This window comes from Colletes latitarsis, chromosome 10, assembly GCF_051014445.1.
Source record: "Colletes latitarsis isolate SP2378_abdomen chromosome 10, iyColLati1, whole genome shotgun sequence".
Classification (NCBI taxonomy): domain Eukaryota; kingdom Metazoa; phylum Arthropoda; class Insecta; order Hymenoptera; family Colletidae; genus Colletes; species Colletes latitarsis.
The window spans coordinates 32,098,265-32,126,018 of record NC_135143.1 but is presented as its reverse complement, the minus strand read 5'-3'; the positions used below and the strand labels follow the sequence as shown (position 1 = coordinate 32,126,018).

General features: G+C 36.9%; 6 protein-coding genes across 16 annotated transcripts; 3 read left to right on the top strand and 3 right to left on the bottom strand.

The window, feature by feature from the left end:
• The first annotated feature begins 434 nt into the window (after window positions 1–434).
• On the top strand, window positions 435–11,791 carry LOC143346576 (A-type potassium channel modulatory protein KCNIP2). 5 transcript variants are annotated; one of them, XM_076774799.1, is made up of 6 exons: window positions 5,545–6,173; window positions 6,249–6,403; window positions 8,819–9,046; window positions 9,120–9,190; window positions 9,260–9,478; window positions 9,546–11,791. In XM_076774799.1, the coding sequence occupies exons 2-6, from the start codon at window positions 6,391–6,393 to the stop codon at window positions 9,654–9,656; spliced, it is 642 nt and encodes a 213-aa protein (XP_076630914.1). In that variant the 5' UTR covers window positions 5,545–6,173; window positions 6,249–6,390; the 3' UTR covers window positions 9,657–11,791. The 5 variants fall into 5 exon arrangements, with proteins under 5 accessions (XP_076630911.1, XP_076630910.1, XP_076630912.1 ...); XM_076774796.1 differs by lacking the exons at window positions 5,545–6,173; window positions 6,249–6,403 and adding an exon at window positions 435–760 and having other exon boundaries at window positions 8,852–9,046; XM_076774795.1 differs by lacking the exons at window positions 5,545–6,173; window positions 6,249–6,403 and adding an exon at window positions 435–760.
• Window positions 1,048–8,954, bottom strand: LOC143346568 (uncharacterized). Its single transcript, XM_076774784.1, has 6 exons — window positions 8,817–8,954; window positions 8,398–8,717; window positions 4,169–4,365; window positions 3,821–4,036; window positions 2,222–3,524; window positions 1,048–2,128 (listed from the first exon to the last, which is right to left on the bottom strand). Exons 3-6 carry the CDS (start codon window positions 4,250–4,252, stop codon window positions 1,719–1,721), a joined length of 2,013 nt encoding a protein of 670 aa, XP_076630899.1. The 5' UTR covers window positions 4,253–4,365; window positions 8,398–8,717; window positions 8,817–8,954; the 3' UTR covers window positions 1,048–1,718.
• Window positions 11,727–14,049, top strand: LOC143346572 (palmitoyltransferase ZDHHC16A). The gene is made up of 7 exons (XM_076774788.1): window positions 11,727–11,853; window positions 11,934–12,031; window positions 12,109–12,256; window positions 12,393–12,702; window positions 12,777–12,967; window positions 13,045–13,355; window positions 13,455–14,049. Exons 2-7 carry the CDS (start codon window positions 11,985–11,987, stop codon window positions 13,543–13,545), a joined length of 1,098 nt encoding a protein of 365 aa, XP_076630903.1. The 5' UTR covers window positions 11,727–11,853; window positions 11,934–11,984; the 3' UTR covers window positions 13,546–14,049.
• Window positions 13,349–16,085, bottom strand: LOC143346570 (serine protease 1). 2 transcript variants are annotated; one of them, XM_076774786.1, is made up of 6 exons: window positions 15,801–16,085; window positions 15,210–15,611; window positions 14,856–15,126; window positions 14,497–14,741; window positions 14,035–14,410; window positions 13,349–13,614 (listed from the first exon to the last, which is right to left on the bottom strand). In XM_076774786.1, the coding sequence occupies exons 1-5, from the start codon at window positions 15,874–15,876 to the stop codon at window positions 14,070–14,072; spliced, it is 1,335 nt and encodes a 444-aa protein (XP_076630901.1). In that variant the 5' UTR covers window positions 15,877–16,085; the 3' UTR covers window positions 13,349–13,614; window positions 14,035–14,069. The 2 variants fall into 2 exon arrangements, with proteins under 2 accessions (XP_076630901.1, XP_076630900.1); XM_076774785.1 differs by having other exon boundaries at window positions 13,349–14,410; window positions 15,801–16,084.
• On the bottom strand, window positions 15,210–27,717 carry LOC143346566 (uncharacterized). Of its 5 annotated transcripts, XM_076774777.1 has the most exons (14): window positions 26,591–27,717; window positions 26,229–26,490; window positions 23,772–23,985; window positions 23,452–23,685; window positions 23,239–23,370; window positions 22,948–23,147; window positions 22,758–22,881; window positions 22,574–22,680; window positions 20,980–21,158; window positions 20,423–20,883; window positions 19,598–20,356; window positions 19,426–19,532; window positions 16,970–17,297; window positions 15,210–15,347 (listed from the first exon to the last, which is right to left on the bottom strand). In XM_076774777.1, the coding sequence occupies exons 1-13, from the start codon at window positions 26,736–26,738 to the stop codon at window positions 17,171–17,173; spliced, it is 3,054 nt and encodes a 1,017-aa protein (XP_076630892.1). In that variant the 5' UTR covers window positions 26,739–27,717; the 3' UTR covers window positions 15,210–15,347; window positions 16,970–17,170. The 5 variants fall into 5 exon arrangements, with proteins under 5 accessions (XP_076630892.1, XP_076630895.1, XP_076630896.1 ...); XM_076774780.1 differs by lacking the exon at window positions 16,970–17,297 and having other exon boundaries at window positions 19,377–19,532; XM_076774781.1 differs by lacking the exon at window positions 16,970–17,297 and having other exon boundaries at window positions 15,218–15,347.
• On the top strand, window positions 24,275–26,315 carry LOC143346573 (uncharacterized). 2 transcript variants are annotated; one of them, XM_076774790.1, is made up of 7 exons: window positions 24,275–24,562; window positions 24,692–24,935; window positions 25,026–25,221; window positions 25,298–25,425; window positions 25,512–25,694; window positions 25,754–25,923; window positions 25,996–26,315. In XM_076774790.1, exons 1-7 carry the CDS (start codon window positions 24,549–24,551, stop codon window positions 26,126–26,128), a joined length of 1,068 nt encoding a protein of 355 aa, XP_076630905.1. In that variant the 5' UTR covers window positions 24,275–24,548; the 3' UTR covers window positions 26,129–26,315. The 2 variants fall into 2 exon arrangements, with proteins under 2 accessions (XP_076630905.1, XP_076630906.1); XM_076774791.1 differs by having other exon boundaries at window positions 24,277–24,562; window positions 25,754–25,977; window positions 26,060–26,315.
• Window positions 27,718–27,754: the final 37 nt, after the last annotated feature.

Genomic DNA, 27,754 nt, shown 5'->3' with positions numbered 1-27,754 from the left:
ACACAAGCCATCCCTACTTATTTATTAGCATTTCAGATTCCTTTTTTCAAACAGATTTTCAAGAATAACAAATTCAAACGATACATTTCGATGTATCAGTTTAAATATATTTTAATCGATGTAACGCCTAGCTAAGATCTAAGAAAACGCTCGTATTACGTGTAAACGGTTAATTTGATTGCTTAGAAATATGTATTCTTATTATTATGGCGCAATGTTTTTAAATAAAATCAATCATTAAATAAATATTATACCGTAGTACGTCGAACCCACTGTTAAAATTCTTTTCTTCGTGTAAAAACTGAACGAAACGGTAAAATAATTAGTCTCGTGTTTCGAGGATCTCATTAGATACAGAGCGACTGTGACACTGCATTCTCACCTAGATCGCGATACTGCTTTTTTTTTCTAACACACAGTTGTGTCAGAGATCTTGCCTCGGTAGGTACACTCTTTACTTAAATTTCTCGTGCAATTGTATATTCGATAAACAATAGGCAAGGCGAGAAATAAATTTTCGTGGTTTCACTTTTCAAGAAGAAAAGAATACGTTTTAAAAGCCGAACCAAATACATATCGCGTAATTAAAAACGTAAAATGTATAGCGTTAACGTGACGCCAGATAAATCTTCCGAGAAACAAATTACTCCAAAAAATATGGAAACTGAAATGGGATTATATAGAAATCGAAGAAAGGAATCGATACCTGTTAAAGTGTTCAATTACCTAAAGACTCAAATGCAAGCAGAAGGAATTCCAAGTGAGTTGAATTTCTCCAACGAATAATTCACGACAATGACCGAGCGTAAAATATTACCATCGTTCAAGTAGCTACTCGAATTTTAAAATACATTTACCTTTCTATTTTCGATCTGCAATACAATTACATAGGCTTTACGTATATGTACATATAGTATTTTAGAAATTCTTTTTTTTTTACTATGCTTGCCATTTATTTCTTAATAAAATTATAGAGTATTACAAGTATTGGTCGAGAATAAAGAAAATAAACGAAAGCAAAAATGTAAAAAGTAATTAACTTAACTTGACGATATTTTCAGCCAGTCGTTTCTTTATCATCTTGTTACGCAAAAATTGTTTATTTCCTTATATCCATCGAACAGAAACTTGCCATACACACACACACACACACACACCCACACCATAGAAATGGCCGTTTTACTTTAATTTTACCGCATTCGATTATCGTACGTCTTAACATCACGGATATAAAAATTCAATTATTTCCTTGTATACGCTATTACAACCTACTTCTTCCATAATTATCATTTATTAACAGTAGAAAAATAATTTTACATGATAGTAACAATATAATAATTTGCATTTCCCCAACTAGATCAAATAAGGTCTTTTCTTTGATCATGTTAGACTTTGATTTCTATTCTTAATTATATAAATAAAGTGTAATTAATTTTCCTCCAAAATTACATAATATCAAAACTTTTGTACTTTACTCAGTCTCAATAAATCTTACATACAATTTAATGCACTACCAGCAGTACAAATATGTATTTCTTCTCTTATCGAGCTGGCTCTTAGAAACTCCTTAATCCACCTGACTGACCATCGATGTTCAGTTGTTTATCTTTAATATTTAATCTTTGCGTATATATGTATTTTTTACTTTTTTTTTCTTTCTTTTTCTTTCTTTTTCTTTCTTTTTTTTCATGACTGATTTTGTTTCTACAATTTTGTGTTCAAAGTTCGGGAATGAAATCTTGAGTTTCTTCGATCGATTCCTTTAAATCAGGTGTACTTTTGAGTATCGATGTACGCAAAACTGGCATTTCTTCCGTCGCGGATTCTTCAAATTCTGTTTGTAAATTAGCCATTTGCATTCCACGGGAGGAATCATTGTACAGTAACCAATGAGGGTAAAAAGAATGCTGCCTGTATTCAGCAACGAATCTTGCTTTTTGAGAACAAATTACATGCGATGATTCCGGTGAATGTGTGACAATCGGCGCTACGTAACAATGTACGCAAGATGTTTGATCTAGTTTTGATAAATCTATGCGTTCGGAGTCAATGAAATTTAAAATACTTTCCAAAATGGGATCCGTTGAAATTTTTGAGAATTTTTTTGGCCAAAATGGATCTAGTATTCCTAAAAGTATCAAAGAAAGAATATTACACGGATGGAGTATCTTTTCTATATCGAATTAAGTAATTTGAAAAGAATAACGAAATAGCTACATACCATTCGTTTTTACTTTATCCACTGTACTCGATACATTTTTCTTAGTACTGCATTCAGATTGTACGATAGAATTACAGTTTGGTGTCTGCTGTTCAAAGTTTGAAGACAGTGAGATATTTCCTTGATTATTGTTTGAACATGAGTTTTCGCACAAAGTATTAGAATTATAGCGATTGTTATTAGAAAACGTTTGAGAAACAGTGGATGAGTACGTCTCTTGATTTATGTTTGCGTTTGAATAAGAATGTGTATTTTGAAAATATTCCTCGTTGGTTTCTGTAGTATATTTGATCAAGTTTTGTAAATAATATGTACTAGTAGAGTCAGATTGTATATTGGGAATGATGTTTGTCTCGTAATACTGACTTTCTTCCGTCGCGTTCAAATTCAATAAATTCTGATTAGAGTTGTAAGTATGTAAATTTTCGATGGTACGATATTGACATGTTAAACCCTCGTCGTTTGTGGGTTTATTTAAAGGAATAGATCCCGTATTATCATAATACATAGTTTGATAGATTCTTGAGGACTGGACAAGATCGGATGTTGTACAGTTGGTATCTGTTGCGTCCATAACATTGGTAATAGTCCAATTCTCGTAATCTTGGTGCATATCATTATTTGTAGAATACTTGTATCGATTATCATTTTCATTAGTTAAAACATTGGTAATTTGTTGACCAATCTCATCTACGTGCTTAACAAAATTTGATTCGTTGAACAAGTATTCTCCTTTCATGCTGCTTAAAAGTCCGTAACAGTCTGAAGTGTTTTCGAAATTTTCTTCATTATTATCTTGATTGTCCGATTCGGCAGTCAATGTATCAGAATTATCTAATAAACTATTAGACTGATAATGATCCATTGCTGAAAACCGATAACCACCGATCAGAGGACTAGCTATTTCTCCTAAATTTGCACCGACCGGTGCTTGTAACATTTTCTTCAAAAGTATGGAGCCGTGTAGATTGCTGTTTCTATCCTCCGATGTTTGATGTCGAAGGCAATCGTTCTGTCGATAGGTTAACGAATCTATATTATTATTATTATTATTATTATTATTATTAGCAGGTATTAGATTAGATCTAGTATGGTTGCTATTATCCAAAGAAATAGTTTGCACATCGGAGGAAACAGTTGCTGTTCTCAAATCCACGACAGATGAACTTTCTACTTGATTATTATTGGTATCGTACGTTTGAAACTCCCTCTGTATTTTCTTTAACAAAAATTGCTTAAAGTCTTCGTAGTGAGGAATCCTATTGTCTTGGTCTCTACTTACAATTTCTTCTTCGGCTGCAACCTAAGGACATAAATCCGATTTTGTTAAAAAGTATGTGTAAAACTATTTCTATTTCTCTGCTATTTTCTCCAATTTGTTCAAACTGTTTTTCTCTATAAAAAGAATAACATATCGTTTTGGAAAAATGTAAAATTTTCAGGATTCTGTAAACGCGTTGTTTGATCTTGGATAATATCTATTAATAAAACAGATATATCGTGTAATAAAATGGGTATATCGTGTAATACCGATAATTCGGACAGTAGGATCGAACGTTGGAAATTTGCATGTTTTCGCAATAGATCCAGTCGACTTACCCCCTGATATGGTGGTTGTTGTTGCGGACTGTAATAATCATCAGCCATAACGTAATCAGGACTGTGCAATGGTGTGGAGGTTAACCCAAGAAATTTTCCGGTGTCGATTTTTCTCACCTTTCTCTTACGATTTTGTTTGAGATCCTGCAGTAGCCTACCAACTTCGATTTCATTTCCGCCTTTGGCAGCTTGCAATACTTTAACTAACAGTTTCTTCTATAGCGAGAAAACGATGATCGACCGTTTAAAAATCAATTTCAAGTGGTTTTCGTGTTTGGATGAAAATCAGAAAGCGGTCACGAACTTTGGAATTTTTCGTTTAAACGTCCCGAACAATGAAATAATTACCTTTATGTTACCTGGTACACGATATCTGAGAGCTAGCGCCTGCAATTCCTTGTACGATAATCTTGAAATATCGTTGCCGTTCATTTTCAAATATCGAGGCGCTCAGTCGTAATCCTTTTCTTGATCCTTGGACATGATACGGTCTGATATGGCCGATAGAAAAATTCGTCTGCTAACCGAATCACGCGGGTTTCTTCCTTTTATTCGAACAAAAGTTTAACTTAACAAGGAAAAAGAAAAGAAAGATTTTTCCAATAAAATTAGCCCGTTTTTTTCTTAATATCTGTCTTGCTCCAAATACGATAGATTCTTATCTTGATAACGAAACTCTCTTAATTGACTATCTCGTGTACCTACGTTAACGTTCCCATGAAACTGTTTCGCTATAAACTGTCTACCGTAATCGTATTTTATTGGAAAAATAAGAGTGGAAAAATGAAACGTTATCGTTGCATCGATGAATAGACATTTAGGTACTTGATATACATAATGTACCGGTATAGCAGTAAAATGAACCTGGTACTGATCGAGAAATACTATTATCCTGCCATCTACGAATAGATATTAAAATTCGATATTATCGATCGAAGTAATAGTAATAATAATAATAATAACTTTGATCCGTTTTTCGTTTTTCGACGAAAGATCGATGTTTGGTTAGTACGCATATACGTATGTACAAGTATAATGTAGATAGTTTGAAAAATTTATCCTATAAACGGTGACTGTAACGTCTTTCGTAGCGTACGCAACCAATAGATTACGCGTATAAGCGAAGTGCGACTATTTACAAGTACGTTCTTGGCTCGGTTTCAATCGACGTAAACTATACAAGATCCTCGTTTAATTTCTAACGCTTCTACAGGAGCAAACCGTACCGTGCAATAGCTTTGAGTAATTCCCTTGTTACTAAGGTAATCGTAATAATAGTCGTCTAGAAAAGTATAATATTTGAGGATAAGAAATAGTCATAAATTTAGAGTTATTTTACCTCGGATATTTCCGATAAATGTTTATTAATTTGATTATAAATTATGGGAAATAGACATAGTTTGGTACACTAGGTGTGTAGATCGAGGGAAAATCTATAAGAGAGATAAAAAATATTTGCATGTCGTAACGAAGTATGTAGCTGGCAAGTAGAAGACTCGATGTGTGTACACGATGCGCGCATCCAGTAGAAAAATCGTTCATAGTCGGACGAAAGCACCTCGCGTTTCTCAACCGCATCGAAGATAGATAATGCATACAACAGGCTAAAAATACATGTATACGTTAAAACACGTTCGAAGGATATTCTCGTCGATAGTTTGAGCTATGTAAACAATCTGATTGAATGGTAAATAAAGATTAATAGGAGGTTGCTGCAAGTGTAGGTTTTTTAATCGAACCAGTCTTGTCCCTCGGACATAGAAATGCTATAATAACGTTATCGTCATCATCATCATGATGATCACTTTGAAGCGTATGGGTAAGAAGAAGGCAATTTAGGAGGTAAATTGTTTAATATCGAGAACTAAGAAGAGACACGTTGGAAACAGAGTGAAAAAGAAAAGAGATAAAGAGACGAGGCGAGGATAAAGTTGGCGATGGGGAAGGAAGGAGCGGTTTGTTAATCCATCTCCCGATTGGGTTGGCTCCCGAGGATGACCGCGGTTCGAAAAAAAGTGTCAGGTCGGACTTGCGCGCGAGCAAGGAAAGCCCGTGCTTTTGCGTGGCCGGGTCTTTCGATGCATCAGCGTGAGAGGGTCGAGAGAGCGCGCGTCGTTAAGTTACGTTAGTCCGTCGCGGAGCATCGATCGGTGAATTGGGTGGCACGCGTCGATCGGTTTCGACGAAGAAAGAATCTGCTCGAATTGGACATCGTGAAGAAAAGGCAACCGATGGTTCGCGAACCGATCGACTGACTAATTGGAATCGAATTGCCAGTTTGTGGATCGCTGCGCTCGATTCGGATTGCGAATTTCAAACTGCCAAATGAAGGCACGTAAGAGCCGGGAGAAAAGTAAGTCCATGATTGGTACAGGCGGACTGTAGTGCCGCTCGAGTTTCCTCTCCGGGTAAATCGGTAAACCGGCAGGCCAGTCGATACACACCGTGGAAAGAGATCCGCCTCGAGACGAACGGATTTGCACAGCGTGAGGGGGCAGGGGCCTCGGAACGATCTCCCTATTTATCGCGCGTTCGTTGGGGTTGTGTGTCAGTGATAACAGCTGCGAAAGATGCAACGGCAAGGTGCGAGACTCGCTCGATTCACTGAGAACAAACCAAACACACTCTCTTTTCCTTCACTTTATTTTAGATCTCCATCCGACTCACCACTACTTATTCTTTCTACTTTTCACAGTTAGCCCCCATTTTGGAATTGTTAATTGTGGTCTGCTAGGGAATTGACCGACGCGACGCGACGCGACGCGACGCGACAACGCACCGACAACGCACCGACAACGACCATGCTATCCTTGTATCCATGATCTCTTTCTTACTTGTACGTATCATGTGCAACGTTCACGAAAAATGCTCCGGATTACGGAAACGCCAAGTAGCCTGAATAACAGGGTAGGAGCTCTCCCGCGTTGCTATGGTGACCCCGGATGCCCGGGACCAGAGCTGCTACTGGAATTACATTGCAAATCATATATCTACGCGAGCGCAAGCGCCTCTTTGTATATGCATCCACGATATGCCCATGTCTACATACACGGAACAGGACACTCGAAAGCGTACGGCAGCAAACCGTATTTTTCGATACGATTCGATCACTATCGATTATTTTACCATTGCTGAAAGTATCCCTTATCTGTCATGGTAGCCTTCATTTTAAAACAAAACACGCAAACAACTAGTTGCTTATACATACATGCGTACTATAAACCAGTTAAATGTATCATTTACCAGAAACTGTTCACTTTGTACAGTTTGTACAGAGATATGTTGACATTTAGCCTGGCTTTCGAACTTCCGGTACGCAGTGTCGCGTAATAATTTGTTCCTGCCTCGTGTAATTTCATGATTGTAATTTTAGCAACGATCAATGGGAAGCTTCTACCTTAGTCGCGAACGTCGGCTAATTTTCATTATCAGTTGCATCGAGCATCGTAGAAAGACACGCAAAGTTCGCGCTGATCGCGCGAAAAGAACGTCGGTTGAACGCGGTTGTTCGCCTGGTCGTTTTCAAACACTGAACCGAAGCATGCGTAAAGAGAAGTATAATTGCATGATAGGCAGACACGCGCGAATTCGCCTTCGAATAATAAGAATTTTTCCAAGAACGCAAACGTCTGTTGCGATTGAAGCGTATACGCGTGAAATATTCGCAACTGTCGTGGTGCGGCAATATCACACACGTTCGTGCGTGGTTTTTGCGCTCGTAGCATCGTACAAGATGTCCCGGACTTTGTTATTTATTCCTTTATTTTCCTACGAAAATTCCAATTTGAAAATAATCAATTCCTTTCGATCGTACTACGAACGACGAGACGTCTTGTACAAATTCTTACGATATAGTATCTTTGTAGGCTGTGAGATTCGTTAAACCCTTCTTTGAGCAGATGCATTTGTTATAGAGATTGCAACTACCTTTTACGGCTAAACACCCCATGTTGTAGGTTTGTAGCGTTGGGTCGTGCTTTCGTTTGCGCTTTAATCTTATTTTTATGTGGATAATTCTATATGTATACGTAGATACGTATGTATATTTATAGCATCTCGTGTCGAGTATCGATTTTAACGTTACGACGACGAAACGAAGAATCTAGACGTTCGCGTCGCGTGAAAATTATCAAATGAAAGTTTACGCGTAGGTAATGTTGCCGATCGAGGATATATCATCCCCCTTGTCAACGAAAGCAATCGCTCGACGCTGCGTCGCTGCGTAGGATCGTAGGATCGTAGGATCGTAGGATCGTAGGATCGTAGGATCGTAGGATCGTAGGATCGTAGGATCGTAGAATCGTAGGATCGATCTGGCAAACTTGACAACTTCTCCACTCTAAAGTGCAATATCCAAAGTCGTATCTATCAGTTATTTTCACTCGCCTGAAATCTATTCGACAACTTGTCTTTTAATTTCACGCATCTTTCCATTGTCGAGCAAACCGCGAACCAACTGCAAAAGTAGAAAAGCTCGGAAAAAGATGGAATCGTGCGCGCTCTTTGTTTTTACGTTTATCCCCCCGTTCCCAAGTAAAACACGATCTATGAAGAATGATTCGTTAAAAATGTTTTACCTGGGTGAAATTGTTTGCCTGCAACTCTGTGCACCTGTTCGCACCGTGTGCGTGGCTGTTCCGCGACGTCACCAACCACCCAACCATCCAGCTCGAAATAGAACCCTGTTTTGTGGAAGGAGCGTGAGAGCAGGTTGCCTGGAGGATGGCGTGTTCTCGGGCACCCGGCCCCGCTCGCTATCTTCTCCCGTTCAAGTAACGATAAAACTTGTCGAGGTGTTGCGTTGCACCCTGTTGTCTCGTAAGTAGAAACCGCGCCGCCATCTCCTCTCCTGCCTGCTAGTGAGAGAGGAGGAAAGGCGTCTGGTCTCTCTTTTAGCCTGAAGTAGAGGAAGAAGCACACAGTTGATCACAGGTGAGAGGGGAGTACTCTCGAACGCGTACAGTCTTAGAAGCGAACCGCCTGTTGGCAAACTTACAGAGGGCGAGCTTGAAGAACTCGGGGGCGTTTTAGGGGGTTCCACTGCCGGTGCCCTTGCCCTCGGTGGTCGGCACAAACCGGAGGAACTCGCCACCTTGGCGGCAAACACCAGGTTCTCCAGGAAGGAGATACAGCTGATATATCGAGGCTTCAAGCAGGAATGTCCAACCGGTCTCGTCGACGAGGAAGCTTTCAAGCAGATTTTTTCACAGTTCTTTCCGCAGGGAGGTGAGCAAAATCTAAAAACAGATTTCATTTATTTTTTATCGATCGGTTTTAATCCCGGCATCGAAACTTTCAGATGCTAGCCAGTACGCCCATTATGTCTTCAATACCATGAAGCGAAAACCGTCTGGAAAGATCAGTTTCGAGGTGAAAATTCGATTCCATCGACCTTTCGACCTTCCACCGTGACAACGTCCTTGCTTTCATTCTGTCCAGGAATTCTTAACGATCTTGTCGAAAGTGTCCAGAGGCTCGGTGGAGGAGAAACTTCAGTGGGTGTTCGGACTTTACGATCTAGACGGAGATGGACTGATCAGCAAAGAGGAAATGCTGGACGTGGTTGGTTCCATTTACGAGATGTTGGGCCGTTACACGCAACCGCAAATAGTCGAGCCGCATTTGGCAGCCCGGGAACACGTCGATCGTATTTTTCACGTCGGTATTTCGACATTTCCTATTTATCCTTATATTACCGATTAAATCAAACATTCTTTACCTCTAGTTGATAGATGCGAACAAAGACGGCGTGGTCACGATCGAGGAATTGGTGCAATGGTGTTCCAAGGACGAGCAACTCTTGAAAAGTCTCGACACCCTCGACACTGTCTTATGAGATCTTTCCTAAACTCCCAATCTAACACCAGACCTTCGAACGAGCTCCGCGTCTATTTTTCAGAAAGGTTACATTATCGATATCTACTATTTAATAATTACCTTGTTATAAATCATAATAGAAACCCGCGAACGAACAAACCAGTCGGAGCTCGTCGAACGCTCTTTGTAAATATGTATGTATTTATCCTACCTACCCAGTCTTTCGAGCGTGCTGTCCAGAACACGATAAACAAATTATCAGTATTAGTAAACCTACAATCGTTTATGCTTGTCGGCAAACAGTAATCGCGCGACGTACTCGTGCGTTTATATCGACTATCGACGATTCTCTGTAAATAACTGACAACAGGTAAATTTTAACAACGAGCTGGCAACCCTATCGATCGATCTATCTATACATAGATACGTCTATCGATCCATATCTCAATTTTTTCTCCAATTTCATCTAATATTTCATTCGGAAACCGTCTCTAAAAATCAATTCTTCCACTCTATAGCAACGACGAATTTTTACAGAGGTTTCAACACCCATTAACAGAATTAGTTAACGAGCAAACACCATATCTATACAAACATTTTTCTCCGGAAGCTTCGACTATTATATTCTCTACCGTTCGAATCGTTCCGATACATACATATATTGCGTCTCTAATTTACAAACGATACAGAACAACGGCTCGAATAGAGAAACAAATAAATCTTCTTCCCCGTTTCATATTTACGCCTCTATTATCTACATATGTATACGGACATGTACCTGATCACTGACACGAGATTTCTTTACTTTGATACTTTTAAACTGTCCTCTGTATCCGACGATACTGCAAAAAAGAAAAGAAAAAAAAACGAAACACAATTAAATTCGATCGATTCGAACGGGTTGCAGAAAACTTTAAGGGTTCGCGTATGCCTGCTAAATAAACTCCAAGATTAACAATATCTAACATCGTCCATGCACGATGAACAAATTATAATTAGTGACCCAATAATATACATACATATATTAGTATCGTAGTATCCTCGACCAAATAAGAGAAACGTGATCTTTCAAGATCAACGCCTCGTGTGATTCTCTCGTACCTTACTATTTACCGTTATACTATCGCGCAAAGATTATTCTTAACAAAACGATTACTATTAAATTAATCTCGTTGCCAACAAATCTACAAACTTGTTGTTAAGTATTCACACCTATATAGAAACTGTTATCGTATACTCGAGATATTTTACGCGTACAAATCTCATTGAATTTCTTCAACTTGTGCACTTTACTGTAAATCCTACATACAGGGTAAGGCATTTAAGACCTTTCGTCTGGATAACTCGCTTATTTATTTACAACTTCCACCCTTTCTTGTAGGTATTACAGTTTTACAAGTATGAATACCGACGAATTTAACACATTTTTCCGTCTACGTGTATCGTGATATTTTTATCAGTCCGGCAACATACGCTTCGATTCTTATGTATGTGTTTTTAGAAGAGCACCGCTCTAGTCAAATTTTAAGCAAAATAAAACGACGCTATTTAACCAACGAATTATGTACTTGTTAATAATGCAGCTCGCTAATCTATCAAACATAATATATCATACGATATTTATTACGACGTGTTATTATTTAGTAGTAAGTCGTCCATCCCAATTACAACTTTATACGTATTCTTTAAACAAACTTTTCTTTTAATTTTCGATAAAGTTCAAGGCCTTGCACGAGGCCACTTACATGTGGCCTTTTCACTGTACAAACTCATGTTAGGGAATCGCGTAATTTTTCTCCAGCTTCGACTGTTTATATCTTCCAAACGTATCCTTAGATTCCAAAAAAGATATTTCGATTTTTGTTCGCTCGAGGAATTTGCTTCCATGTTTTCGACTTTTCGTTCGTTCGTTCGTTCGTTCCATCCTTTTGAAACACTCTGTACACTGGCGACAGTGGCGCAACAAGACATCACGTACATATCTTAGATAGAACTCTAAACAAGCAACGTATATGTAGAATATGCGGCAATTCCGCAACCAATGTATTTTTATAGTTCGTTTCTTCTATTTAAAGCTCGATTAAAATAATTACGATCAAACTGTCATCCGAGAACAATTTTAGGTTGATAATCTGTAAATAAAAAAAAGAAAAAGTTCGTAACAGGAAAGAAGAGTAGTAAAAAGATCAGAAACATAAAACTCAACGCAATATCGTGTAATACATTGCATATCAATTAATTAAATGATAATTACGCAATTACGTTTTTAACTACAATTTTACTTTTAAAATTACAGTGAAATTTTAAATAATAATAACAACATTGTGAAAACTCTATGTAAAGAAAAATGGTTAGAATAAAGTGGTCGTTAACAAAAGCTCCAAATATTTTTAAGTAAGTTGCCAAAAGTAACGAGTAACGATTTCCATCCGTTCGAATCTATCGTTATAATATTTATTTCTCGTTTTCAGAATTAATTTCAAGCAAAAATGGTGGCACTTTCAAATCATTATAAAATCTTTATTTTACAATGACTTCTTAAACTGGAGTTACGTCTGTGATATTCTTCTAGAACCAATGTTTTGGTTTGTAGAAAATTTCACTGCCTGCTTGGGACCGGTAATTACTTTTAGAATATCCTCTTCCGCTATTTAAATTTTTATTTATTTCCAGAGATGTACGTAATTACGTAACTCATTCTCTAAATAAATTTCCAATTCTTTACAATATATTTACTAAGCTTGGCAGTTTACAGGTATTTGTAGTAATGGTAAGCCTCCTAACTGCATGCATCGTGTACATCGCTTACTACATTGGTCTACCATATTGGTGGGAGAAGAGTCCGTCGATGACGATAATTCTCCTATTGGTTGGAAATTGGTTACTAGTAAATGTATGTTTTCATTATTACATGGGTGTAAATGTTCCAGCCGGCTATCCACCGGAAGGTAGTCTCATTCCAGAGGCTGTAAGTATTTGCAAAAAATGTATTAAACCAAAACCACCCAGGACGCATCACTGTTCCGTATGCAATAAATGCATTCTTAAGATGGATCATCATTGTCGTATCCTTTTGGATAAAATATTCAATCTTTTATCTTTCTGCAAACTCTTATAGATTTCTTGACTCAGGAAATAGCATGGTTGAATAATTGTGTTGGTCATTACAATCATAGATACTTCTTCCAGTATATGACTTTTACAGTGTTTGGTATTTTATTCATTATGCTGTTTGGAGTGGAGATAGCGTATCAAGAATTCTTTCCGACGCAAGATCCAGAATTAGACGGTCATCCTGTACGCATTAATAATTCCGAAATAATTCCTGTGGTAATTTTTACAGTCTTCTTTGGAAATCTCTCGGAAATTTCTGAACAAAATTGCTACGTTTGTTATCTTTATTCCAGACGGAATCATTAGATCACTTAAGCCAAGAGGAATTAGCTGAAATAGCCAAACAAGCTGCGGATACGCGTGCTAAAGAATGGAGACGAAGGCTTATTGTTTTTGCAGCATTAATTTGTGTAGCTACTTTCGCAGCGTTAGGAGCGTTAACGTCCTGGCACGCGGGCCTTATCGCTAGAGGGGAAACAAGTATAGAAGCTCGAATAAATAGCACGGAAACTCAAAAATATAAAGCACTTGGAAAATTATATCAAAATCCATATAATTTTGGACCAAAACAAAACTGGAAGTTGTTTTTAGGCACTGTTGGAAGGTAATTTAAAACGTTGCTTTCCTCGTTTAAACTATTTTACAATATAATTTTTCAAATATATTTCGTACCCTCGTTTCTTCTTTCATTTTATCGTTACAGAAGTTGGTGGTATGTATTATTTCCATCGAATCACGGTCCATACGGGGACGGTCTCACGTGGAAAACAATTCACGACGCAAAGATATCTTGAGTATAATTCTTGTCTCTATCGTCAGCAATTTCCATTTATTTTCTACAGTCATGATCAAGTTGCTCTTACCTACATTAAACTTTTCTAGTCAAGCTGCAATTGTTTAGTATTATGTACAATTTACACACCATATGCATTAATCTAACGCATTTAAAAAAAAATTTAATCTCAACGCAACAGTAATATCCGTTCGTTTACATTCGCAAAATTATTCGTCACGTGTGCGTGCGTGCGTGCGTGCGTGCGTGCGTGCGTGCCTGCCTGCATGTGTGCATGCACGTATGACGCATACACACGTATGCACATATATGTATACCTATCTACTATTGTATCTATACATGTATATATGTATCGATCACAGCATCACAAACATATATGTCACTGTCTTCGATGTATGTCGTTAAGCAATATTAATATTAAATGTATTTTAAACTTTTAATATTTGAATTGCTCCGAGTAATTGTAGAACGAATAAACAAACTTTTCTACCTTTGCAAACCGAAACATACGCTGATACTATACAATTAAGATTCTGGCCAAATAATTTCTTCTATCCAGTTAAGATAATGTGAGACCCTCGTATAGACTCCAGGCATATTTACAAACGCGCACCCCTGTCCAAAACTAGTGATGCCCACTATTTGAAAAAGGCATAAATTTTTTGGATGAACTATTTGTATCGGACCTCCCGAATCGCCTTGACAAGTGTCTTTGTTCCAACCACCGCGAGGATCTCCAGCACATATCATGCTTGGTGTAATTCCATATGGTATTCTTATTGATTGATTGTGTTGTATCGCGCAGCTTAGATTATCGATAACATCAAGCTGTGCTTTTTGCAACTGATTACTTCCTTCTTCAGCCTCTGTAATATTGTTATAATTTTTCCGATATTTTCCTCTAAAAAATTCTACGCGTGTCCCAATCATAAAAGCGATACTTTAAACATACCAAATTCAGTAACACCCCATCCACTGACCCATGCTTGCAAAGGTACAGTGTCGTATTGTTGATATAGACAAGCAGGCCGTATCTCCTTGTTAAACGTAATAACGGTATTTAACTTTATGACAGCTATATCGTTGTATATTGTAGGAGGTTTGTAATTTGGATGACGTATCATTTTATTAATCGTAGTCGTGATGCCATGTTGATTATCTCTCAGATCGTGAAAACCAATACGTACATCTGTAGGACTTTTGTTAAAAGTATTAACGTTTAAAAACCTTCGTATAATTATAGTAATTGTTTTTATATAAAATGTATTTTTTACTCTAATCTGTGATAATAAAGAAGATAAAAAATAATACTTTGGTTGGTAAGTGCAATGAGCTGCGCTTAGTACCCATTCCGGTGCAACGAGCGTACCACCGCATAAAAGATGAAACGTTCCATCTGAGTTTCTTGTACCTAGAGCGACCATGTGAGGGAATTCACCAGGAAAAGCAGTATCACCTCCGATGACAAGTTGATTCGCGTATATGCAGTCTCGAGTGGTTACCTTGATTGCCTCTTGATTTACACCGACCAAAGGCAATATTCCTGTCGTGCTTGAAATTTGTCTTCCATATTCTTGGCACACTAACGTATCCATATTATAAATTAACGTTGCAATTAATATTACAAAGTATTAAAGATTACATTTCACGTTCACAGATACTTACTTTGTTCCGATTTTGTTCCTGCATCTGTACGTTTACTTGTTTTATCGACAATCTTCCTCGAGTCTGACAATCTCTCAGTCGATGGTCTTGTATCGCCGGTGAAATTACTTGGTGATACTGTAGGAACCACGTTCTTATCTGCATTAAGAACACCTTGTAAGAAAGGATTAGCGTTGCAAAAACTTTTGACTGGATTATTATTTGCAGATATATCTTGAATGGTATTCGATAAGAAAAGGTTGCTCCAATTTGCAGACAAGGTTGTGTCGCGATTTTGAAGAAAAAGATTATTAACAATATTGTCGCTTAACATTGGCGAGCTAGTGGTACTTTGAAGAAATGGGTTTTTATCGATATTGTCACTTAATTTCGGCGGACTAGGTTTCTTTCTCCTCGAATTTCCTAAAAATATATCTATCTATGTTTGTAGCTGTTTAAAGAATAGAATTTTTTTATTTATAAGGTAATAAAGTATAGTTTACGATCAGCGAAATTTAATTGAAAGGACTTTGATATCACGGTATCGGACAAAGCGATCGGTTAACACGATGGACGCGTATAAATCCTAACATAACAATAATTACAATTAACCTGAAGATTTTGCAGACAACACTAATGCAATCGCAAATAATAGGAATATCGTGAGAATGTTAAGTTTGAATGCCATTATTGTAATCGAGAGAAACAAACTTTTCTTGGCCTTGAATTAAACAAGAATAAATTTGAAGAAGATCGTTTGCGTTGCAAACACAACATCCGACAAATAAAATACATATTTTTAATGTCATTTGTTGTCACATTTCCACCTCCCATTTAGTTTCGACGAATGATCGGCAATGACGCGAAAAAGATATATGTATGTATGTATTATGTATGTGTTTATTTATTAAGAAGAGTACGTAATTTGCAGCTTCAGCAATTCGATCCATGATTAAATCTGTAGATCACGTGCCCCTTCGGCAAGTCACATATCATAATCGTTGATTTTCTGTCGAGGGGGCAATTTTTCATACAATTGAACTTAATTATTTTTCTAGATTTACGTAACTTCACTGTACACGCACGACGAACATAGAGAAGCGATAAATAAAATCGGTAGATCGTCTACACATATCACGTTTCTTTTTGTCTTTCCAGATATCTTTTGTTAATCTGAACATTGGCAACATTTTAAAATTATTTTACGCACAAATGCTTTCCTAAAATTAGATTCGATCGAATGATGTAAAATGCGAATAAATTATGCGTCGGATATAATTGCAAGTTAAATGGCAAAATTTTGGTAATAATGGTAATTTTGTAAGAAATGAAAATTATAAGGTATGACCTGCCGGTCGGAAAAGAAACCTAGCCGTCGTCGTCGCTGCCGCCGCACTGTTGCAGATGCTAGATCGCTGCTGACAACGGGGAACGTAATATTTCCAAATGCATCTGTATCTTGTATTTTCTTTTTAGAGTAGGTATGTGAACCATTCAACTGGATTCTCATTCGCTTGTTTGATAAAAGTGAAATAAAACAGTTTTACGCGTAACTTTCCTCGAGTAGTGTAAATCAGATTTACATACGATACCGTCGTGTTACAAGTACGATCATAACAAAGATCCATCGGTACAACAATTACGTAATTAGTTATATTTTAAACGGTTATCTTTCTCTACTACATAGTTATTATGTAGTCACTACTACTAACAATTGCTCTGATTCCTTCAAAGATAAATTGTCTCGTGAATAACAGCGCAAAACGTATATAAAGAGTTACCGCGTAATGGTATCAGATGCCCGTTCTGTCAATTGACAGTAATCTGTGTTGACAAGATTGCCGCGGCAGTCTGCGAAAATGTTCTCAACCGCGATTTTGTTTCTTTTCTGTTTGACGAAAAGTACAATCGACGTGGACGCGGGATCACCGAGAATCGTGATAGTCGGTGCCGGTGCTTCAGGTATCGCGGCTGCCTCAAAGTTACTTGAAAACGGTTTCGATAATGTTCTCATCTTGGAAGCCGAAGACAGAATCGGTGGACGAGTCAACACCGTAAAATTTGGTAAGTTTAAACGGTCTCACTGTGTCGAGCAAAGATACGAACCACCTGTAACACGTGTATTCAATTAACGATGATCTGAGACGACATCTGTGTTCCCACAGATGAATACGTTGTCGATTTAGGCGCGCAATGGATTCATGGCGAGAAAGGAAACGTTGCGTATCAATTGGCAGCTCCTTTAAACGTGACCGATCACTCGGATCCGTACTACGACGAGATATACACAAAGTCCGGCCAGTTGCTCGACTCGGAAATTATGAGCAACGTTACGGAATTCTTTATCCAATTACTCGAATCGATAGATCTTATAGAAGACTGCAGCACCGGTTCTATCGGCGAATGTTTTGAAACAAAGTACGAATTTCGTGTATTCGAGACTGCTATAGCGGACGTTCAAAACGAAAGACAAAAGATTTCAGATTTTAATCTACCTACCATAAATGATTACCAAAAATAATAGTTAGAAGAGGAGAAATTATTTTTTTAAGCGATACCCAGGCGATAAGTCGCACTCCGAGTTAAAATTAATTTGCGTTGCTAGGTCGAAACAGCATTTTGCACTATTTCCGGAATTAAACGACACAATGCAGGATCAATTACTATGGCGTTTACATATGATGGAAACAAGCCTCGATCCCGCCGATTCCTGGTACGATTTATCGTTGTTAGACTACGCGTACATGGGATGCGAGGGGGACAAGTCGATAAATTGGAAGGAACGCGGATACAGCACCATCTTAGACATATTAATGGTGCGATGAATGTGTTCCTATTAGAAAATAATATTCTAACGCGGTCTAGTAATTGTTCTGAAATGTTTCCGTTGTAGAAAAAATTTCCAAACCCGGCGGAAGAGTTGGCCGTGTTAAATAAAACAATTCTTAAAGCCGAGGTGACGAAAGTCGATTACTCGAGCGAAAACGGCACCGTGAAAATAACGACACTCGACGGAAAGGAATATATAGCCGACCATGTAATCATGACGCCTTCTTTGGGAGTGCTTAAGGCACAATACGAGACGCTGTTTGATCCTCAACTACCAGAATCAAAGATCAGAAATATCAAGGTGCACTTTCCTCGTTCGACGCGTTCGACGCGGTCTAAAGAGCTTCAAACTAAATACTATTATTAATTTGTACCTTAGGGTTTAGGTTTCGGAAATGCCTGTAAAATAATCCTGGCGTTTAACGATACTTGGTTCAACGATAGAGGAATGAAAAACAGAGGCTTTAGCTTCTTGTGGAGTGAGAGAGAAAGAACGGAGCTCGATGCTAATGTAATGTAAATAAATAAATAAATAAATGAGAGTAAAAAATTTGTATGTTGCGCATTTTAACGACGCGTTTATACATCTTTCAGCCGGAAACGAGGTGGCTGCCATACACGATGGGAGCGTACGTCGTCGAACATAAGCCTCGATTGTTGCTCCTATGGATTTCCGGGAAAGGTGGACGTTTGATGGACGATCTGACGGACGAGCAAGTACTGGAGCAGACTGTAAGCATGTTAGAGAATTTCTTAGGAAAGGAATACAAAGTCGCTAGACCAACAGCAATGATAAGGTAATCGGTATTTACATACACTAGCATCTTGAACAACATTATCAAAATGTTGTTGTTCGTTACGACATCCGTATCTTTGATTTTTTTTTCTAGAAGTAAATGGCATCAAAATAAACACTTTCGTGGCACGTATAGCTACCAAGGCATGGAAACTGTGAGAACAAACACGAGTGCGAAGCAGTTGGCCGAACCGATTATGAAAATGGGTAAACCGGTGAGTTTATCGACTAATAATGATTTCCGAGAAATCAGAGCTAAAAGTGCATCGCGTATTTTCCTCGTTGTAGGTGATACTATTTGCAGGAGAAGCTACCAACGAATACCACTTCTCTACGGTGCACGGCGCTATTGGTTCTGGATGGAGAGAGGCCGAGAGACTGATGAGACTGTACGACAAAAACGATAATATAACGGAACCGACAATTGAGGAATAAACTGACTCGATCGGAATAATAAACGCGAAATTACCAGTACAGTACTAAATACATCTAAAAATTTCTTCTTTCTTATTAAGTAAAACTGTGCGTTTATCAAACGAACGTGTATAAATACACACACTTACGATTACTATTGCCATATTTAAAGATCAACAACTTTTTAAAACGTGATACCGTAGAAAAACTTGTGCCTGTTTTACACCAGTTTCGTAAGCACCGTGAGTCGTCGAATAAAAGTTCTCGTGCGTTGCTTCGCCGGCGAACATAATAACAGGTATATCCTAAAATAAAACAATACTCTGTAACAGGTTCCGTATTCCGTAACCAAGTGCGTCAGTTTCTTTACCTTGCTGCTACCGTTTTCTATTATTTTACTCCATATTGGTTCTGCTAAAGTGGCCGGCGATACCCCGTTCTCGTCGCATTTCGTTGAAATATGACTGTAACTACCACGGACGTAATTGTTTGCGTTCCACTGGGTTCGCAGACACCTTTTCACCAACGGCATCGCATCTAGCTTCAAGTAATGTTTTAGCAAGCTTGCGCAATCTATTGCTACTTGTTGTTCGCTTAATGTTTCAACGATATAAGCACCACGACCACCGACCCAACCGAGAAGCACACCTTCGTGATCGGGAAGTACGTCGAAGCCTGTGAGATCTCTGGTCCATGTGGCCAGCGTTTCATTGCAATAAATATCCTCCGAAATGCGTTCCTTCCAGAGCAGTTGAAATCCTTTCGTACCAGGTTTCCACCATGGTGTACCAAAGTCCAGGAAGATTTTGTTAATCAAACCGAATCCAAGGCTTTCGATTGCCTGATCAAAAGGAGATGGCAACACTGGGGTGAACATGTTTTTGTAATTCTCTTTCAAGTAACCAAGGGAGCTAGTGATTATAACACAGTCGGTGAGAATTTTCGTGTTATCGGAGAGTGTCAGTAGAACAGGAGTACAGCTATCCTTGACGACAACTTCTTCTTGCCACTCGATCAAATCAACGGAAGTGTTTAGACGCAAATTTTTTCGATTCAATCCATCGGCGATAAGTTTCGATAATGAATTGTATCCGGCTTTAAATGAAAAATGTTCCGGACCTCCGACAAACTGTAAAACGCATATACACGCATTATTTTATTAATATCATCGACGGTACAAATCGCCTATATTTACCTTGAATTTTCCCCAGTATTTTGTGGACAACTCGTCTAACGTGAGACAGGAATTGTCGATCGTCAGGAATCTAACATTCCAATCGAATATCTCTTTTTTTATCTTTGTTATTGTTGCCGACTCGTCCCTTTGTTGCAAGTGTCTTTTCAAGGAACTCGTTAAAACTCTGCCAATACTCTCAGAACCTGGTTCGACGTCTCTGTTTTCATAATCTTCGCAATCTTCTAGAGTATTACGAACAAGATCGTCTATCTCTTCTACTATCGTTTCATCGACTCTAATACCGTTATTGCGAATGAAAATACCTTGACCGTCTCTAAACGAAACGTCTGAAAGCAAACCATTTCGATAGCATAACTGTGCTAACAAACTTTGATCGCCGTGCAGAAATTGAGCACCACTTTCTATCCAACTTTTGTTCCACGCTAACGAACGAATTCGACCACCAATCACGTTTTGGGCTAAAGCGAAACAGTATACATATATGTATGTATATCTATAGTCGATCATATACTACATATAACACATTTATTATCTTCAAGTAGAATTTCATTTACCTTCGAATAGTAGATAATCGCAAAAATTTGCATCTTCTAATGTTTTTGCAGCTGATAATCCTGCTATACCTGCACCTACTATTACAACTTTCGTTCTTGCTGTAATCTGGTTCGCATTGCTCAGCATCCTTCCCAATTTGTTGAAGTTGCTTATCGCTTGGTTTAACCAACCACACGTTCTACACGATTTCAATCGTGATGTTTTTATTAACATTTCATTCCCTTATTTGCACTTATCAAGAATTTCTAACAAACGCACACAAATTAACCAAGATAATATAAATTACGGATAACATTTAACAAATCTAACAACAAAATCTATTATTTATTACTTATTTAAAAAAGTATTTAATATTAACCCTCTATAACCCAGTGTGACCGATCAAGTCCATTATCTACAATCTAGCCTACGAACAATCAGAATACAACTATTAATATCTTCGGCAAGGATCGTTACATTTCAACATTTCTGTTTGACCAGAGTTACCTTTCAATTTACATCTCGTTATCATTGTTTAGAATTTCTTTTCCGAGGCCAAACATAATTTGAGTTATAAAAGGCTAACAAGTACAGAAGTAAATGTTTTAAATTCCTTTCCCTATAGGGATAAAATAATAAAAATAAACAGTTATTTGGTAGAAAAACATATTTCAGATATTCACGTACAACTCATATTGTTCGTTTGGAAAGTTATAAATGTACATATAACAAGTATCTGTTCCTTGGATGTTGCGTAAAGCATCAAGTAAGTCTATAAATGACCATCGTCCTTTACGAAGAAACATGTGGCTCTGGTTGCTGTATGCTAATCAATACAAATAAAATGCGTTAATAAACGTTAAGTAATATACACTGATTTTTCACTCGTGTTTTCCCCGTTAAAATAAAAATACTTTAAAAGTAATAATGATAAAAAAAAAGAAAGAAAAGAAAGAAAAGAAAGAAAAGAAAAAAAATCTATAAAATAATAAACGTAAAAAATCATAAAAATTATCTTTGTACATATCTATTGAATCCGATGCTTAAACGAATTTAAAAAATGTCGAGTGTGATAGAAAATGAGTCGTAAATTAACACGTATAAATTATAATATACAGGATGTTCCGTGCAACCGGATAAAATTGTATCTTGACGATAGTTAGAGATAGGTAAAATTAAACAGAGTAACATTTCTATCATTTTTTACTTCTAATGGATCTTTATAAAATTTTTATTGGATCATTCGATGCTGTTTATCAATCAGTTGAAAAAAAATTCTACGATTCTTGCGATCTAAACGTAACAGTGCAACAGTTGTTGCAGTCATTGAGATATACTCGGTTGCATGGAACACCTACATATAGTACAGTGCGAATCAGGATGATCAAACTACCATCGTAAAGATCGACCGTTTAAAAGTCGTACAACGATTCATAATAGTGAATTTACCTCAAGATTGTTTAATTAATCATCCAGAAAATCAACACTTGTAATTTGAAATCCGTCATCGAAATTACGAATGTGTCAAACAGACTGTACCATTGTATGCTATAACTACATTATCCGAATAATCTTGAAATATTTACAAAAAATAAAAAATATTCTAGAATTTACCTATGAAAGTTTATTATTCTATTTGCTTCTCTGAAGCCGGTTTCAACTGCTCCATGCACGGTAGAATAATAATGATCGTGCGTTGCTTCTCCAGCAAAAAGAATTACCTAATAAGCAAACAAGATTATTAGGAAATTTAATATACATTATTGTTAAAGTATTGAATTGTGTAAAATACACATACAGGTTTGCCATCGGCCGTTATAAGCGGATCTGCTAAATCTTTTGTCTTCGCACTCAGCTTTTCGGTCGTTAGGCTTTTAAAGCTGTAAGATCCACGGAAATGTTCGTCCGTATACCACGATGATCTATTATAAGCAATAAAAGAAACATTAGAAAATGTTGAAACGTTTTAATAAAATAGTATTTATTACCTAATCGTTCGATTAAATTTAGGGATATTGTATGCTTTATCGAGAAACATTTTCAATAGCAGGAACAATCCGTCGGATACGGTGCTGTCGGACAGTAATTCCATCTGTTTTGCATATTTGCCAGAGATCCATGCGCATAATACTCGTGGCTGATGGTCTACAGAAACGAATGCAAAAACATCGCATAGCCACTCGTATTCCTAAATCACACGCAATACATTTAATATACATTAAGAATCAAGTTAACAATAGTATACGTATATTGAGTCGTATTAAATAATACAACTGTACCTGTCCGTGAGATTTAAGAAATTCTGCTTTATCATCTTTGGACCAAATTAAACTGAAACCGGCACAATCTTCTTGCCACCATCTATGCGAGAATTCCAGGAAAACTTTGTTCACGGTTCCAATATTCAAGCCCTGAATAATAAAATTAGAATAATAATTTGAATTTTTAATTTAAATGAAACGCATAATGAAATTATAAAGACGAAAACGTGCCTTGATCGCGCGTTGTTTTTTATCTGGCAAGACCGGTGTAAACATCGTAGCGTGTTTCTCTTTTAAAACTCCAAGAGATGGAGTAAATATAACATGAGATGCTGTGTATTCAACACCATCTTTTGTTTTTACAACTATATTCTTACTCGATGTATAGTCGATATTAGAAACATCTTTATTAAATTCAATCTTTTCCATTATGGGCAATAAGTTCTTTTGACCACAGGCCTTATGCTAAAAGGACAATAATACAGAACGATATATTTTATAAAAATATTCGATAGTATATTATAATTATAATTAACATAAATTGCTCTTACAGATAATAAATCGAACAGTGTTTTATAACCACGGTGTTTCCAATTAAGTACAAGATCTCCTTCGCAGGTCCAATAATTCGTTATTTCTTTTGCAGAAACTTCAAACCATGAATCACTGCATTGTATCGAATTATCAAATTTATGCATCCAATCTAACAACTGTTCTGCTCTATCGGGAGTAGTAAATGGATTTTCCTCGAAAATTTTATAAAAACTGGAACAACAGTTTACATCGTTTAATGGAATGACAATCACAGTTAAAAAAATAACTTTACAAAAATTTTCACTGCTAGCATAATCTTGCAGAGAATAATCGAAAATTGTTATACTGTTACAATGCTTAAATTTAATTTGTAAAAATTTTAAATGTGATGTTCGATCTACATGTTTTAGAATTCGCGGCTTCAATTCGAAATTTAAGCGGTGAAATCAGATTGCAGTACGAGTCATCGGCCTTGAAGTGTGCAGTGGTGGGGATAGTATAGTATAGTATAGTATAGTATAGTATAGTATACTTGTTTAAATTGAAACAAGATTTCGTAACTTAATATACCGTACGTAGAACCGTACGTACATATGTACGTTCGTAGACGTAAAATTAATCTCTTCGCGTAAAAATAATTTTTTTATACTGCTGCTCGTGTTAATTTGATATTATATTTGAAAATATGCTTTTAAAAACGTTGCAACGTACAGGGATGCACTATAATATTAAAGTCAAAGAAAGAAAGTATTGAAACTTATCTTTCTGCTGCATGTATCATAGCTATACACAATATGTTTGCAAAAAGGTACGAATTATTTTTTCAACTGTATCTGGATAAGAACATTCTACAGTTGCAATTTTTCAAAATATATCGTTGAAAATACTATTTCCGTTTACTAAATAAAGTACATAGAATTGAAAACATGATTTTTAGTAACATAGATCCTGAACTGGAAAGGTTAAGAAAGGAGGTGAATGACCCACCAAATTTAGATACCGTAACATTAAACATAGAAAGAGCTACAGCACGAATTCATGCATCCTACTTATTTGAACAAATTGGACGATCTACCTTGCAAAAATTATGCTTGCTATTGAGTTCTACCGCTACAGGAAAAATATACAGTGGATGGCAAGAATTTGCAGCACACATGGGCTTAACGATAGAACAAATACGTGTATGAGGGCATAAAATGTTACGAACATAATTAATTTGTAGCAACGATATTTTACCCGATACTTTTCTAACGACTGTTGGTTTTCTACAGTGTATAGAATATGACTTCAAAGGCTTGCAGGATCCAACTTATTACGTATTGCTAGCGTACGTACAACACACTGGAGCAACTATAGATAAAATTTTAAATGCCTTGCAAAAAATGCATCGTTTCGATGTAATTAATGAAATAAAGGACAACATTTCTAATTTAATGGATGCAATTCCACAAAACACTACGACCGATGGTATTTTAAAAACTGTTGCATACGATGTTATCTATATTTTTTCCGTTAATAGAAAAATTTCTTTATACTTGCGTAGAATCTACCGTATTACGATCGAAAAGTGTTCCCAGAGCACCGTTAATTTTAACTCCGATAGAAGTTGTGCAGGAAACAGAAAAGGAGAGAGACAATTCTAGACACGTCGTAGAAGATAACTTACAGAAGGTACCATAGATTATTTGCTGTAAATACTTCAAGAATGGGATTACGGTAAATAATAGAAAAAATTTTCTTGTTTAACTTGTTCATAGACTAAACGGATGTACGGATGTGTAGTCATGTTAACGTTTGCCGACGATGGCTTAACAACAGCACAACGTATAGCAAAAGTATTTAGGTCTAAACAACCTAGAATCGGTGTACTCATACTTCAAGAACAAGAAAACTATGTATACAGCAGAGCAGAAGAGTTCATAGATGATTGCTTTAAACAGGTAATCTTGTTTCTTTCCTATTAGAAGATATTTTTAATATACTTATCGATTATTTCTAGGTGAATTTCATCGTACCGATATTAACGCAAGGATACCTAGAAAAAATACATAATCCTAAAAATATATATAGCGAAGATCAAAATAAATTGGACACCAAGTATATAAAATATATATATTCCTTATTAAGATACGAATATATCAGAAATCAATGTGTCAATTGTCGTGTAAGGTATGTTCGTTGATATCGTACTTATGCTTCTGTTTAATGTACACAACGATAAAGGTAAAAATCTTTGATTAGGTGTATAGTTTCTGATAAAGAAGTTTACACGGTTATAAGAGCAGATTTGCATCCAACGTTGCAGGCATGGTTCAGGGAAAGCGACATCGATGCATTTATCGAGAACATTCTTTTAAAAAAATGCTTAAGGTGAATATTTATCTTGCGCAGATGAGAATAAAAATCAGAAAACTTTTTATACAGATAATAATATTGTATCTTATGTATATATACTTTTAAATTTATGTACTTACCGATTTATAAAATATTCTCCATAAGAATTTGAATTGTTTATATCGTCTGAGACATGCTTGGAAATATAATAATACAACTTGAATGTTTCTATGGCTTCCGTTTTTGGTAGTATTTCACCTTGCGCAGTCACAAAAATATGTCCGTTGATATCGTTAAAACACCTTGACGAATCCAACAGTTTATGTGGAAAAGCAAGATCAAAGACTACATTTCCACGTTCGCCATGAACCCATTGCGCCCCTAATTCTACAACGTTATCCGCTGAAAATACACAAACATAACTAGCCTGTGGTTTCGTTTTTCACGATGCATAAATAACTACGCTTGAAAAAATTTCAGATGCAAATCAAATGTTACTTACAAAATTCTACCGTGTGTATTCTGCCACCAATCCGATTTTTTCCTTCAAGAATCGTCAAGTTTCCTAAACCTTTCTCTATCAAACTAGCTGCTGCAGCAATACCTGCGGCTCCAGCTCCAATAATTATTATTTTTGGTTTGTTAAACATTATTTCATATTAACACGTGCCAAAGTAAAAGATTAGCAATTCATTATCGTACTGCCGGTATCTAGATACACGGTATCTTTACATATTTTGATAACCATATGCTTATAGCATTACGACGCAATTACTGTTCTTATTTCGAGCCTAATCAGATTACTATAAATATTAATTATAAAGATATCCAGACACACGACATTCTTATAATTAATATTACATATGCCTGCTATCCCCACCACTCCGTTAGAGACTAAGGAAGTTCGTCGTTACTGATGTCGAATCTTTGAAGACCTCGGAGGGTCGACAAAGACAAAATGACATATGCCCTCTTTCTCGATTCACCGAAGCTGCTCAAAGTAAGTTCGGACCGTCTCGTGGGAGTCGAGAAAGAAAGGCTCACACTTCCCTTCTCGCTCTTGAACAACTAATATCCGACCTCCCGTCAACAGGTCTCCACTGGCCTCTGCTAACCGCTACTGACCACTCCTGATACTTCTGACAACGTATAACGATTACCCCTGCTGGATTCTGCTTGCCACTGCTAGCCTCTGCTGACCACAGCTGACCACCCCTAATGCTTCCGACAACGTATAACGATTACGACTTGTTACTGCTTGCCCCTGCTGGACTCTACTTGCCTCTGCATGCCTCTGCTGACCTCCGTTGGTCTCTGCTAACCGCTGCTGATCACTGCCGACCACCGCTTATATTTCTGGCAACGTACAACGATTACTACTGGCTACTGCCAGCATCTCCCGACGTCCGCTGACCACTGCTGACCGTTGCTGACAACTTGTGACATGATGTAATATAATATAATATGTTTATATGTATTAAAGTTTTGTATAATGTAAATCTATGACAATAAATGATATAATTTCAAAGAATTCTATGTTTCTAGTTGTTCTGTAGTTTTGTCAGCACTGGTCATCAGAGATCATCAGAGGCAAATAGAAACCAGGAGTAATTTGCAGAGTTCAGTAATGAACTCTAGAAAAGGCAAGTAAAAATACCTGACCAGT

Excerpts from the sequence above, each read along its gene's own strand:
- LOC143346572 (XM_076774788.1), top strand. The coding sequence starts at position 11,985 with ATGGTTAGAATAAAGTGGTCGTTAACAAAAGCTCCAAATATTTTTAA. Across the intron at positions 12,032-12,108 it reads AAAGCTCCAAATATTTTTAA|AATTAATTTCAAGCAAAAAT; the intron begins GTAAGTTGCCAA and ends TCTCGTTTTCAG. Across the intron at positions 13,356-13,454 it reads TTTTTAGGCACTGTTGGAAG|AAGTTGGTGGTATGTATTAT; the intron begins GTAATTTAAAAC and ends TTATCGTTACAG.
- LOC143346576 (XM_076774795.1), top strand. The coding sequence starts at position 598 with ATGTATAGCGTTAACGTGACGCCAGATAAATCTTCCGAGAAACAAATT. Across the intron at positions 761-8,818 it reads GCAAGCAGAAGGAATTCCAA|AGGGCGAGCTTGAAGAACTC; the intron begins GTGAGTTGAATT and ends GCAAACTTACAG. Across the intron at positions 9,191-9,259 it reads CTGGAAAGATCAGTTTCGAG|GAATTCTTAACGATCTTGTC; the intron begins GTGAAAATTCGA and ends CATTCTGTCCAG.
- LOC143346566 (XM_076774777.1), bottom strand. The coding sequence starts at position 26,738 with ATGTTTAACAAACCAAAAATAATAATTATTGGAGCTGGAGCCGCAGGT. Across the intron at positions 26,491-26,590 it reads AATACACACGGTAGAATTTT|CGGATAACGTTGTAGAATTA; the intron begins GTAAGTAACATT and ends GTGTATTTTCAG. Across the intron at positions 20,357-20,422 it reads AATACTGGGGAAAATTCAAG|TTTGTCGGAGGTCCGGAACA; the intron begins GTAAATATAGGC and ends TGCGTTTTACAG.
- LOC143346570 (XM_076774786.1), bottom strand. The coding sequence starts at position 15,876 with ATGGCATTCAAACTTAACATTCTCACGATATTCCTATTATTTGCGATT. Across the intron at positions 14,742-14,855 it reads CATTGCACTTACCAACCAAA|TCCTACAGATGTACGTATTG; the intron begins GTATTATTTTTT and ends TTTTAACAAAAG. Across the intron at positions 14,411-14,496 it reads ATGGGGTGTTACTGAATTTG|AGGCTGAAGAAGGAAGTAAT; the intron begins GTATGTTTAAAG and ends ACAATATTACAG.
- LOC143346573 (XM_076774790.1), top strand. Across the intron at positions 24,936-25,025 it reads TAACGATAGAACAAATACGT|TGTATAGAATATGACTTCAA; the intron begins GTATGAGGGCAT and ends GGTTTTCTACAG. Across the intron at positions 25,426-25,511 it reads TAGAAGATAACTTACAGAAG|ACTAAACGGATGTACGGATG; the intron begins GTACCATAGATT and ends ACTTGTTCATAG.
- LOC143346568 (XM_076774784.1), bottom strand. The coding sequence starts at position 4,252 with ATGAACGGCAACGATATTTCAAGATTATCGTACAAGGAATTGCAGGCG. Across the intron at positions 3,525-3,820 it reads AACAACCACCATATCAGGGG|GTTGCAGCCGAAGAAGAAAT; the intron begins GTAAGTCGACTG and ends TTATGTCCTTAG. Across the intron at positions 2,129-2,221 it reads GGATAAAGTAAAAACGAATG|GAATACTAGATCCATTTTGG; the intron begins GTATGTAGCTAT and ends TGATACTTTTAG.